Consider the following 14,038-nt stretch of genomic DNA (forward strand, 5'->3'; position numbering starts at 1 on the left):
AAAAGCTCGAATAAGCTCGTGAGCCATGAATATATTCGTTAAATAAAGCTTGAGCTCAGCTCGATTATAAACGAGCCAAGCTCAAATATTCAAGAGTTCGACTCGGCTCGGCTCGATTACACCCCTAGACGTGAGAGCCCTTCTCACTTATAACTCGTACAGGGGCGAGAGTTAGAAATTTAACCAGATGGTCGTTGGGACGCGAGAGTTTTGTTTGCTTATAACTCATGTAGGGGCGAGAGTCTGGAATATGACTGGATGGTCGTTTGGGTTCAAGAGCTCTGCTCGCTTATAACTCACACGGGGACGAGAGTCTGAAATTTAACTAGATGATCGTTTGGACGTGAGAGCCCTGCTCACTTATTACTCACACTGGGCGTGAGTTTGGAATATGACTGGATAGTCATTTAGACATGAGAGTCTTGCTTACTTATAACTCGCACTAGGATGAAAATTTGGAATAATCTCATTAGATAAAAGTTATTACAGATAGAGAATGCCCCTCAACTATGGTGAGGCTGGAGGTAATTTGCTCTCCCTAGGTGATCCAGCTTCTGACCTTGACATTTTAAACACAAACCCCTTGAGGATTTTTTACGGCATATCCCCATGGGGTACTAGCTTAGTTACATCTCCGACCAGCACTACACGAATTTTCAGCCCAGTAGAGGACTTGTCTATATAATGTTCTGAATGGCGGCATTTCCCCGGTTCTCCTCCTCCTAGGCTTCCCTCATTTCCTTTCCTCTACCGCTTGACGAGCCACCCGAATCTTCTTTTCCTTAAGGCAGATTAGCCGGTCGAGCAGGGATGTTAGGGTTGCTCGCCTGATGTCTCAAAAGTTGAGGCACAATTTCAAGCGTAGGCAAGCCTAGCTTAGTTACTCAATGAGAATCTCGAGCAAACTGAAGACAATTTTCTATGTCATGAGTGTGAAACTAGTGATAAGTGCAGTACTAGGCCTCGCACGTGGCATACTGGTTGATAGGAGCTCGAACAACCTAGACATGTTGCGCCACCCCTACTTCTTGAACTAGCAAAAAATTCGGCCGGGGATCTTTAGGATAGGCAGGAGGCGATGGTGGCCTCCTCTTCGCCCAACCACTCAGAGTGGGGGTCTTTATTTCCTTCTTCCGGGCATTTTAAGCTTCCTCCACATTAATGTATTTGGTCATTTTCACCAGTAAAGTGTTGAAGTCTTTTGCGAGTTTCCAGATGAGGGCTTGAAAAAATCTCCCTCTAACATGCCTTGAGAGAAGACACTTATTAATATCTCATAGGTGATGTACGGAACATCCAGAGTCACCTGATTAAAACGCTTAATGTATGCTTTCAAGGACTTTGTAGCTCCTTGTTTGAGCGCAAACAGGCTATGATTAGTGTTCTAATATCTCATGCTGTTGGTGAAATGGTGCAGGAAAATATTCCTAAATTCCTTGAAACAAGTAATAGATTTGATTGACAGTCTATCGAACCATCTTTGAGCTGAGCTGGAGAGAGTGTTCAGAAACATTTGACATTTTATTGCATTGTTGTACTAGTACAATAGAGCAGCGTTCTGAAATTTTTGGAGGTGATCCTCCGAGTCATTATTACCTTCGCACTCTCCAATAGATGGGGGTTTATAACTCCTAGAAAGTTTCTCGTGTAGCACTTCCTGGGACAAAGGAACATTGAGTTGTTCAGGTGTCTCCTGAATGACTGGGGATTTTCCCGTCTTCGAATCCCTTGAGGGTGAGTTCCCGGCTGAGAAGGCCTGAGATTGCTCCATTATGTTACCACCTTCTCCAGGGGCTCGATACAATGCCCGGGGGAAGTCGTAGGGCCACTTCCTCTTGGACCTTCTATCTAAAGCGGGGTGCTCGTCCTTTCAAGGCACAGGTGTGCAGCGCGGGTAAGAGTCCACAATCTTTATTTCTAAGTCTCCATCACTCGAGTCGGAAGAAGCTCAAGGTGTGTCTGTTTGTTGCCTAGTCTAAAGTCCAAGTCGAGCTTGCCCTGAAGAAAAATCCTCTATGGACTTAGTGCAAAGGACTACGAAACTATATGACCTAAAAATGACGCACACTTCCGCGATCTCCCACATGACTAGGGAGGCAAAGGCTAAGGATCTAACAATACTATAACAATACAAAGACTTGGACCTAAGAGCGATTAAGCTGAGCTCCCTATAAGCTGAATTAGACTGAACCAAATATGAGTTGGCATCTTCGTTGCAGGTCTATAAGGGTGAGTCAAACAAACATTTGAATACGAGGCAATCGACCTATTTCTGTTTTGGTTGTAATTCGGCCACACGCTCATACTTGGGGTTGGAAGAGCAATCTAGCAACCCCTCGAGGAAGGATGCCTAACAGCTAATCCACTCGATGAATTTTTTGGATCATGAATAATTGTAGGAGCGAGACCAAAGGCAACTTTTTTAGGGTTTAATTAATCAAACTATCTTTGTATTGTATGCTTGTTTGATGGCATATTGACTTTTGTGCTAGCTTATTATCTTTACTTATCGTTCTGTTTACTCTTTCTTTCTCTATGATTAATTATCTCATGTTCGAGCGTTGATCAAATCATGAGGTTAGGGGTGTGGTGTTGAAGGGTTACCATATGTGTGTATTGCTAAGCGTCGTCACGATTATGCTGAGTGTCGAGTAAAGAGACTGTTGAGATAAGAACCGAGCAAAACGACTGTAGAGATAAGAGTCGGGTAGAGTGGTTATAGAGATAAGAGTCGGGTAGAGCGACTATAGAGATAAGAGCTGGAAAGAGTACCTACAGAGATAAGAGTCAGGCAGAGCGATTGTAGAGATAAGAGTCAGGTAGAATGACTGTAGAGATAAGAGCCGAGCAGAGCGGTTGTAAAGATAAGAGTCGGACAGAGTAGCTATAGAGATAAGAGCATGGCAGAGCGATTGTTGATATAAGAGTCAGACACCTTTTAATTTTCACCAGTAAGTAATACACAAGAGCCCTGCTCGCTTATAACTCCCACTGGGACGAGAGTTTAGAATCCAACCGGATGGTCTTTTAGACGCAAGAGCCCTGCTCGTATATAACTCGCGCAAAGGCGAGAGTTTAGAATCTGACTAGATGATTGTTGGGACGCGAAAGCCCTTCTCGCTTATAATTCTCATAGGGGTGAGAGTCTGGAATCCGACCAGGCAATCATTGTGACGTGAGAACTTTGCTCGCTAATAACTCGCATAGGGCCAAGAATCTGGAATCCGACCAAGCGGTCATTGGGATGCAAGAGCCTTACTCTCTTATAACTCACACAAGGGCGAGAGTGTGGAATCTGATCGGATAATCATTTGGATGTGAGAGCCCTCCTCTCTTATAACTCACACAAGGACGAGAGTCTGAAATCTAATCGAATGATTGTTTGGATGCAAGAGCTCTACTCGCTTATAACTCGTACTAGGGCAAGAGTATGGAATCCGACTGGATGACCGTTTTGACGTGAGAGCCCTTCTTGCTTATAACTCGCACAGGGGCTAGAATTTAGAATCCAATCAGGCGGTCATTGGAACGCGAGAGTCTTGCTCGCTTATAACTCACATAGGTGTGAGAGTCTAGAATCTAACAGGATGATTGTTTTGATGCGAGAGTCCTGCTCTCTTATAACTCACACAGGGGTGAGAGTTTGAAATTTAATCAGATGGTATTTGGATGTGAGAGCCTTACTCTCTTATAACTCACACTGGGCAAGGGTTTGGAATTCGATTGGATGGTCGTTTGGACACGATAGCTCTGCTCGCTTATAACTTGCACTTGGGCGAGAGTTTGGAACAATCTCATTAGATAAAAGTTAATATAGATAGAGAATGCCCAACTATGGTGAGGCTAGAGGTAATTTGTGCTCCCTAGGCAATCCAACTTCTCGTATACCCCTTGAGGATTTTCGACAACCCATCCCCATGGGATACTAGCTTAGTTACATCACTGACTAGCACTACACGAATTTTCAGCTGAGTAGATGACCCTTTTACATAATGTCCCAAATGGCGGCATTTCTCTGGATCTTCTCCTCCCGGGTTTACCTTATTCCTTTCCTCTACCGCTTGACAAGTCGCTCGGTTCTTCTTTCCCTTAAGGTGGATTAGCTGATCAAACAAGGATGTTAGGGTTCCTGGCTTGTTGTCTTAGAAGTTGAGGTGTAATTTTGGATGGAGGCAGGCCTAGCTCAGTTACTCGGCAAGAATCCCAAGCAAATTGGAGATCATTTCCTATGTCATAAGTATGAGACCAGTGGTAAGTGCAAGTACCGGACCTCCCACAGGACAAACTGGTTGATAGGAGCTTGAACCACCTCGGCATATTGCGCCACCCCTATTTCTTGAATCGAAGAAAAATTTGGCAGGGGATCTTTAGGACGGGCAAGAGTGGGGGTCTTTATTTCTTTCTTCCGGGCGGCTTGAGCTTCCTCCACATTAATATATTTCGCAGCTTTCCCCAATAAATCATCGAAGTCCTTTGTGGATTTTCGGATGAGGACTCGAAAGAAATTTGTCTCTAATAGGCCTTGAGAGAAGATGCTTATTAATATCTTAGAGGTGGTGAACGGGACATCTAGAGCCACCTGGTTAAAATGCTTAATGTATGCTCTCAAGGACTTCATAGCTCCTTATTTGAGCACAAACAGACTGTGATTAGTCTTCTGGTATCTCTTGCCGTTGACGGAATGGTGTAGGAAAACATTCCTAAATTCTTTGAAACAAGTAATAGATCCGACTGGCAGCCTGTCAAACCATCTTTGCACTGAGCTGGAGAGAGTGTTCAGAAACACTCAACAATTTATTATGTTGCTGTACTTGTATAATAGAGCAGCGTTCTAGAATTTTTGGAGGTGATCCTCCAGATCATTATTACCTCCGTACTCTCCAACAGACGTAGGTTTATAACCCATAGGAAGTTTCTTGTCTAGCACTTCCTGGGAAAAATAAACTATGAGTTGTTTAGGTGTCTCCTGAATGGCTGGGGCTTTTCTCGTCTTTGGGTCCCTTGAGGGTGAGTTCCTGTCGAGGAGGCCTGAGATTGCTCCATTCTATTGCCACCTTCTCTAGGGGTCTGATACAATGTCTGGGGGAAGTTGTAGGGTCGTTTCCTCTTGGACCTTTTGTCAAAAGTGGAGACCCGTCCTTTTGGGACCTTGATGCTCGGTTAGAGGGGGGGGTGAATAGACGGTCACCCTCTTCAGTCGTTTCTTATGTTTGTTAGCGCAGCGGAATACCAAAACAAACAAAGAAAAAACTAAAACCTAGAGGCAATAAACAAAAACAATCAAACCTTTAACATGTTGATTTACGTGGTTTAGATATTAGGGTTCCTATCCCACGACTATTCGTAAAGTGGAAGATCTCTCAATCCGTCAATGGATCAATCTTCGACAAACTTCGGCTAGTGAACAACTACTTCTCGATGGAGAAACCTCGCCACAAACTCGATCACACATATTTGGATCATGAGATCTTAGAGACTCTAATTAAGGGTTTACCATCTCTAATTTCATCACCCAAGTCAGTCATCCCAAGATTCATTATATAGAACTTGAGAGAAAACATCTAAGCTATTTTCTCACTACCATTCACTTAGTAAAGTCACCAATCCACTAGCCTCTATGGAAAATTGATCATTACACTCTAACAGCTCGATACCAGTCGACTGGTGCCAGGATCAATCGACTAGTCTGCTTCGATTGAGAGAACAGAAACATTCTGTTCTCTCCCATTTGACTAACCAGACAATTGGGACTATTTGATTGATGAAGACATCAGTTGACTGATCATCTTGGCTAAGCAAATAGAAGTTGTTTCTCAACCATCAGTCAATTAGTAAACCCTAAACCTAGGTTTTACCTCGAGTACAATCTCTCAGCACTCATCCTCGCCCGCATAACTTGACCTTACCTTCTAGCCTTCTCCATTAGCCTTACATCCCTTAGACGTTTTCCCATCCTTCACACTTTGCCTTCAAGAGTTTCATTCGGCCTTGTCTTTGTTGTCGGGTCTTCCATTGTTAAGAGGCTCCTCACTTTTGGAACTTCAACCTTGCTAGATCACACTTGGACTTATATTGTGAAGACTACACACTTGGATTTACATCAATATAGGGTCACATCGATTACTTTACAATCTTCCTCTTTTTAATATTTGACAATCCGTTTAAGTTAGGGAAGCATATAATGCAATAACATGCAAATAAATATGCAATCTTCTTATGCATATATCATGGAAGCTAGTCCTAGGCCCCCCCCTTCACCTAAGCTGACCCTTGAGATAGGATTTCTTGCAAAGATATTTAAGTTTTCCACTTAAACCTAAACTTCTCCCCCTTTGTCATATATCAAAAAGAGCTCTAATAATATCTTAATTATTGGACTCTTTTAACCTCTAATGACCATTAATCATCATATAGTAATCCCCCATAAGATTACATACATGTATACCACCCTTTTTGATCATTTCCTAATGTTGAAAACAATATCAGACTGTATCAGTCTATTGTTCTCATTGAAATAACCTCATAGAAATATTTTGTGTTTGATGAATAGTGTTACTAGTTGACTAGTAACTGTAGCAGTCAACTGACACTAAATTTCAACCTAAAATGTATATTTGAACCCAATTTTAGAAATGCTCCAATAATTCTATAGACCTCTAAAAAACTTTAAATTTTATGGAGAGGTATGTTTTACCCTTGTCTATTTGGAAAAAATATATTTAAAAATATATTCATCACAGATCTCAAGATTAACATAAAATCTAAAATTATCTAAATGGTTCAATTAAACCTTTACCTAAAGTCCTAGTTTTAACTCTCTCTTGATGTATCTGCTCATACTAAATTATAATGCATCCCTAATATTAGTTTATATGACATCTATATATTTAAAATCAATTATCATGTCATATGAACTGTATTCAAATTTTCATGCATGAATCTCATCTTCCTATGTGCCAACCAACTAGATTAGAACACAAGTCTATCTCTAATCCCTTTGTCACATTCCATGACCCATCTAGAATCTCAAACAAGGTTCACTTGAGATCCATTAACCATGGATCCCAATTTAACTTTTTAAGATTTCCCTAGAGCTCTTAACCCTAGTCACCTCCTTAGATGACTCATCTAAAAATATTAGGCCATAACAGTGCACCTTGGACGACACTTGGCCTACAAACTTGACCTTCTTAACTTTAGACACATTGTCAATGGTTAATTTTTCCTTATCCTTGAATGACTTTCCCTTGTTATTTTTTGACCTCTCTTTGTTATAGTCATATGTCACCCTAGCATATGACTCTTCTATAGCTTTGGAGGAGTCCCCCTTGCCATTTGTACTTGCAATTAATGCATGTGACATTCTTTTGGCCTTAGGAAACTCTTCTATGGCATACCCGCCAAAGTGCTCCAAGGGTAACTGCCCCTTACTCTTGTTTAATGAAGACCGGTATCCCAACTTGGATTTGTCCTCATTGGATTTTTAACTATCCAACATCATACCTAATCCCTTAGATCCAATATTGAATCTTTCAAGGGATTTCTCTGACCTATCAAACTTTTTCCTCAAAATTTGATTTTCCAATTCTATGTTTCTAACCCTAGAATCCACTTGTCCACCATGGACATTTCTATACTCACCACCTTCCTAGGCATATATCTCCCTTTCTTAGGATTAATGCCTTAGTTTTCAACTACTTTCCTCTCCTTAGGTAAAGTAGATTGTTTTTGTTCGGTCTAACCTTAACATTCGATTTTCTAGGGTTATTAACTATGTTAGTCATATTTCTACCATTATACCTAAATTCATAATTATACATGGGTAACTAACCTACATTGTTATCTCTAGCATGCATGTACTTAAAACTTGAATTAATATTAGAATTAAAGAGCAAGTTAGGGATTACCATCCTACCTCCCATTGAAGGTCTCCCTTGACATGAGCATCCACATGACTTCATTCTCCTCCATTGCTTCAATCACTCCATCTTCATGAGCGCTCTCTTCCTTGGGCACTTTGTGTGATAATGTCCCCTTTCAACACACATGAAGTAAATGATGTATCACTTCTTCTTCTTGGCACCGCCCTTCCTACAATCCACATTAAATTCTAAATGAACTTTAGTGGATTTAGGGTTTACCTCCTTTACCTTATTGAGCAAAGGACACATATTCTTATAGTGCCCCATTTTCCCATACTTAAATCACTTGATGTGGTTCCTCTTTCTCTTCTTGGTAGATGAGGTTGAGGGTTGAACTTCCAAGACTTCTTCTTCACCCGTCTTAGATTTTTCTTCCTCCTTTGAAGACGTGGACGATTCCACTTCTTCACCCTTCGAAGATATGGTCGATTCCACTTCTTTCTCATCATCGGATGTTGAACTTGTTTCAATCTCTGATTGGTCTTTCTCCTTCTCTTGGATCAATGAGCCGTTCTACTTGGGCTCCTCCACTCCATGGGCTTATGTATGACTTTAATGAAATGCAATTATTTTTTTCTAAATGTCATTTGCATTCTTGTAATCACCTATGATAACCAACACATTAGAAGGCAAAAAATTTAATAAAATTCTTATTACCTCCTTGTCCGTCTCTTATTGCTCCCTTTGCTTCTTCGTCTAATATCGATGTCGGAGACGCTTTCCCTTGTTCATTGGAACTTCAAATGGTTCCTCCAATGCAATCCATTAGATCAAATTTATTTGGAACCACATTTCCAAGCACTTCCTCCAATAGTCAAAGTCTTCGCACTCGTATGGAGGTGGGATCCAGATGTCCCATCCTAGCGGATCTTTCGACTCTATCTCGTCATCTTCTTCCTCTAGCGCATGTTCCTTTTGAAAATTAGTCCTTTAAGAGCACTCCTTGCTCTGATAATAATTGTTGGGACCTTGATTCCCGGTTAGAGGGGGTGAATAGATGGTCACCCTCTTCGATCACTTCCTACGTTTATTAGCGCAGCGGAATACCAAAATAAACAAAGAAAAACTAAAACCTAGAGGCTATAAATAAAACAATCAAACCTCTAACACGTTGATTTACGTGGTTCAAAGAATAGAGCTCCTACTCCACGATCATCCGTAAGGTGGATAATCCCTCGATCCCTCAAACTTAGGCTATTGAATGACTACTTCTTGGTGGAGAAACCTTGCTACAAACTCGATCACGTACACTTGGATCACAAGAGCTTATAGACTCTAATTAGGGGTTAATCACCTCTAATTTCATTATCCAAACCAGCCATCCTAAGCTTCATTATATAGAATTTGGGGGAAGACATCCCAACTATTTTCCTACTACTAGTTAACTAGTAAAGTCACTAGTCGACCGTCCTCTATGGAAAATCGATCGTTACACCTCAACAGCTCGATATCAGTCGACTGGCGCCAGGATCAATCGATTGATCCACTTCAGTTGAGAGAACATAAATATTTTATTCTCTCCCATTTAACTAACCAGTCGATTGATCACCTTGGTTGAGCAAATAGAAGTTGTTTCTCAACCACGAGTCAACTGGGACATACACTAGTCGACTAGTAAACCCTAAACCTAGGGTTTTACCCTGAGTATAATCTTTCAGCACCTATCCTCTCCCACATAACTTGACCTTGCTTTCTAACTTCCTCTATCAGCCTTGTGTCCCTTAGATGTTTCCCCATCCTTCACATTTTGCCTTCAAGATATTCTTTCGACCTTGTCCTTGTTGTCAGGTCTTCCATTGCCAAGAGGGTCCTTACCTCTGGGACTTCAACCTTGCCAAGTCACACTTGAACTTATATTGCCAAGACTACATACTTGGACTTACACCGCCAAGACTCCCACTTGGACTACTCTTGTGCCAAGAACACACTTGGACTTTGCCTTGTTGTACTTGCATCCTACACACTCACAAGCGCATATCAAATACCAAATAATCTAACTTAAACATTTACCCAAACATCAAAACCTAGGGTCACATTGATTGCTCTAACACATCCTTCAAGGTCACAGGTGCGCGGCGTGGGTGAGAGTCCGCGGTCTATTTTTCTAAGGTCACTTGCATCTTGGCCTCCTTGACTAATTCATATTCCTCGTGCATCATAGTGACGTTGATTTTACCAATGCCCTCCATTTTCGCGTTCCGGAGTAGGTGAATGTGTTCCCACAAAGAGCGTCAAATTTGATCTCATCTGAAAGTTGAGTTAGATGGGAATACTGGTGATGATGGCGAGAACGTTGACAAAGAAAGGAATCTGGGCCTGGGGATAGGATCGCTGATGGTACCAACGACCCTACAAATACCATAAACCAAGCATCCAGAAGCGTTAGAGCAAGAACTAGGGAAGAGGTCCTTAGCGCAGGCCCTCTGATGCTCAAGTCAAAAGAGAGGTCAAGCGGAAAAGAGATGAAGAATAGTAAATGTGTGTGGATTAGTAAGATTGCTCTCCAGCGCATCCTTGGCCAACGGAGATGACCTCCCTTTTTATACTATCTTTTATAACTTCTACAATCATAAGACATCCGAGAATGTCGAATGTCAGGGGTGTCGGGTGAAAGAAGATGTACGACGAGCTTCCATTAGGCAGGGAAAGGTTCCACAGTTTGTATGTGATAGAGTATTGGAATGTTCTATGGTGAATAACTATTATTTTCTGACAAGTTGTTGTGATTCCCTGACAGCGTTGTCTCCTTGGGGGTCCGACCAGCTAAGAGGCTGACCAAGAGTAAGACTAAGATGGTGCGTAGGAGAAATGAGGGGACTGAGTCCTAGGGGTCGAACGAGAGTGAGGCTAGGATGGAGCCCAGGAGAAATGAGATGACCGTCACCTTTTGACTTTTGACTTTTGACTTTTGACTGCTACGTTATCTTAACTATCATCTCCGCCTTAGCTCTAGGTCATCCGCTATTTCCCGTATCTAAGCATTAAAGCAGGTTTAATCTTTGATTATTGAAATTTAATGTCGATTATCATTATGAGAAATAAATTGTGTAAACAATGGCATAGGAGAGAGATAGGCCAAGGTTTAAAATTTTAAAACAAGAGAGTCCAAGATTGGAATACTTCATTGTGAGAGCTCAAAGCTCATAATTTATTTGATTAACATCTCTGTGTTTATATATATATATATATATATATATATACACACACGCAATTATACAATCACTAGTTGCATAGGAACAACTCAAAAGTTGTTCTAGTTGCTATTAGTCATTGAGCTTGAAGGAACTCCATGCCTTATGAGTTCTCTGAGGATGAAATTCCTACAACTGTAACACACTCCAATGAGCTCAATGATGGTGTATCCTTTGAAGCTCTGTGTAGTTCAAGTGCCTCTTCCTTTGCCTCCATGTGAGTGGCAGATTGGGTTAAGTGGTCTTTGTTCTTCCCCCATATGAGAGAGTAAAGGCCAATCACTATAATTACAGCACCAATTACCCTATACAATTTCAAAAGAGGTGACTTTTTTTTTCATGGCAATTAATCACAATGTCTACTGTTTATGTTTCTTGATTAAAATAAGCCATACCTTCCCAAGGAAATCTCTTCTGCTAAAATGACAGAGCCCAGCACAGCCACCATGATCATGCACAAAGGGTTGAAGGCAGTCACAAACACAGGGCCCCTGTCCTTCATCACCACTCCTTGCAGATAATATGCAACCCCAGAGCACATCACTCCCTGCATAAACAATCACTACCTGCCTCATCAGTTCAATCCAATCAATCTACATCAGAAACAAATGAAGTAGAGCCAATTATTACAGAGTAAACAGCAGTGAAGAGCATTGTGTCAAAGCCAATAGCCCAAGGCTTGGCTCCTCTTTCCATCACCAGAGCAACTGCACTTGCAAGCACTGTGCCCATGCCACAGATCAAGGTGGTCAGTGACAGCTCTGCAGGGTACTCCTCCAAGGTATTTGACTACAATGAGGAGATCTGTCAATCTATATGTTTGAGAATGTGTGCTGTAATGCTCATCTATTGGGAAGGGGAATAAGGAGGAGAATGGTATGTACTTGGAGAATGAAGAATGCAGACCAGCAGCAGCAGCTAACGATCATCATGAATGTGCCAATGAGCCAGCGAGTTTGGTTGTGCGCACCGGCCTCGGTGTGGTGGTTCCTTCCTTTGCTCCATGCAAAATCAACAATTGGTCCTTTGTAGAGGATCATGACTAGTGCACCGGCCACTGTTATCAAGGTTCCAATGATTTTCAATTGGCTGCGCCGGCTTTTGATTTGTATCTTCTCCATTCTGGTCATCACAGTTACGAATTGTTCAGGTAGTGGATCTTGAATAGTTGAGACATGCAACTTGTTTGTGTGGTTGGTGCCATAGGGGTTGAGATTTTTTTACCTTAGAATGATGGCAAACACGAATGTGATAGCCGGCAAGATGTTGTAGAGAGCGGAGGCAAAGCTCGCGGAGGTGAAGTTTGTGCCCATGTAGTACAAATTTTGGTCGAGAACAGGCCTAAGAGACAACAATAAGATAGTTTTTTTTTATATACCAAAGGACAATTCATTTAGGAAGGTTGCTCAAATGGGGGATAACTATTACTCGAGAATTCCAAGAGCCATGATCTTGAGGAAGATTTTGAGTGTCATCTTGGGCCTCACCTTCCTATGGTGAAACAGAAGAAAAAAATGTTACGCGACTAAAGAAAAAAAAGGAAAAATGATACATGACCAACAACCCTTCGAGCCACAAGGCGAACGGGCCAATGACTATGGTAGCCACGGCATTCCGATACACGACCAGCACATAGTGGCTCATCCCTCGCTTGAGCGAGGCAACAGAGACCACAAACATGCCTGCATACCCACACTGCAAGAACACCATGGCCAAGTAGGGCTTCAACCTCCCCCAAACCTCCCCAATGCTTCCCATAACTCCAAACCACGAATGACTGAATGCACACACTTACCTCAGTTCTCAGTAACCATTTTATAGACTGTAATTTGGCACCAATTAAAGAGAATTGTTGTGTCCTTTCTTCTTTTTTTTTTCTGTGTTCATTTTGTTTTGGTGTTTAAAAATTGTAATGGGGAGTGATGAGTGTGGTGAAAGGCATGAGTTAGTGGAGTCTGATGAGGGTTTTGTGCTGCTCTGGTGCGCTTACAATTGGACTGCAGGGTTTTGGAGCTTATCCAAGATTTGGAAAATTATGAGCACTGTTTGTTGTTAAGCCAACATCATTAGCGATGAAACCATTGGCTTAGTTGGTGTAAAGAAGGATTAGTCGTAAGCAAAGAGGTTTAAGAAATGGAAACAGAGTGTTTAGAGGATTGATTGGTCATGGACAAAGCCAAATGGTTTGGCCACTTTGGCTCCCTTTCGGGGTGTGATGACATACAAATACTATAGAACAAAAGTGATCTTGATTGATAGGATTATCTTCGCTGAATTTTTAGAATTGTCAAAAAGGGGGATTTTATTTATTTGTTTATTTTTTATTGAAAGTGCATCTTGATGTAGTGGTGGCTCAATGCGATCGGGTTGACCGATGTATCGAGTGAGGTGGCATATGTTGAGTGCGTTATGATTCGATCAAATCCTTGTAGCTCCCTTTCGGTCGATGGCAATGGGTTGGATACCATATCCGTTCTCATTTTTATTTATTATATTCGTCTTCCTCAAATCAGATATTTAATTTTTATCTTACATATTCCTACTCTATCTAAATATCTTATTATCGCATATATTTTTTATAAAAAATAAATTAATTGGATATGGATATTTATTAAATTATAAGAAAATAATAATAAAAAAATAATCAATTAAATATTATAGAAGAAATAATAAAATATTAAAAATAATTTATCCTAATACTATTATCCTATAAAATAGCATCAGCTTTATATTAATATTTTTTTTTTAGTTTCATCCAACTATCGTAATTCAACAAAAAGCATATTAGCTCCCGGAACAATGGTGCAACTTCATGGATCCTTCTCTGATGGTCGGTAAAAAATCTATATAGGATCAGACCGATCATCTTTAAAATTAGTCAACATAAGCTAGATACATGATGCCAACTAAAATTGACCCCACAGG

General features: G+C 41.1%; 1 protein-coding gene across 2 annotated transcripts; it reads right to left on the reverse strand.

Moving 5' to 3' along the window:
* Positions 1 to 11,010: 11,010 nt before the first annotated feature.
* LOC121973633 (WAT1-related protein At1g21890-like) lies at positions 11,011 to 12,920 on the reverse strand. 2 transcript variants are annotated; one of them, XM_042525022.1, is made up of 7 exons: positions 12,678 to 12,920; positions 12,542 to 12,604; positions 12,338 to 12,454; positions 11,998 to 12,235; positions 11,744 to 11,902; positions 11,509 to 11,660; positions 11,011 to 11,418 (listed from the first exon to the last, which is right to left on the reverse strand). In XM_042525022.1, exons 1-7 carry the CDS (start codon positions 12,869 to 12,871, stop codon positions 11,217 to 11,219), a joined length of 1,125 nt encoding a protein of 374 aa, XP_042380956.1. In that variant the 5' UTR covers positions 12,872 to 12,920; the 3' UTR covers positions 11,011 to 11,216. The 2 variants fall into 2 exon arrangements, with proteins under 2 accessions (XP_042380956.1, XP_042380957.1); XM_042525023.1 differs by having other exon boundaries at positions 12,804 to 12,914.
* Between the last annotated feature and the right edge of the window lie 1,118 nt (positions 12,921 to 14,038).

The sequence above is a fragment of the Zingiber officinale genome, chromosome 4A (genome assembly GCF_018446385.1).
Source record: "Zingiber officinale cultivar Zhangliang chromosome 4A, Zo_v1.1, whole genome shotgun sequence".
NCBI classification, from domain to species: Eukaryota; Viridiplantae; Streptophyta; class Magnoliopsida; order Zingiberales; family Zingiberaceae; genus Zingiber; species Zingiber officinale.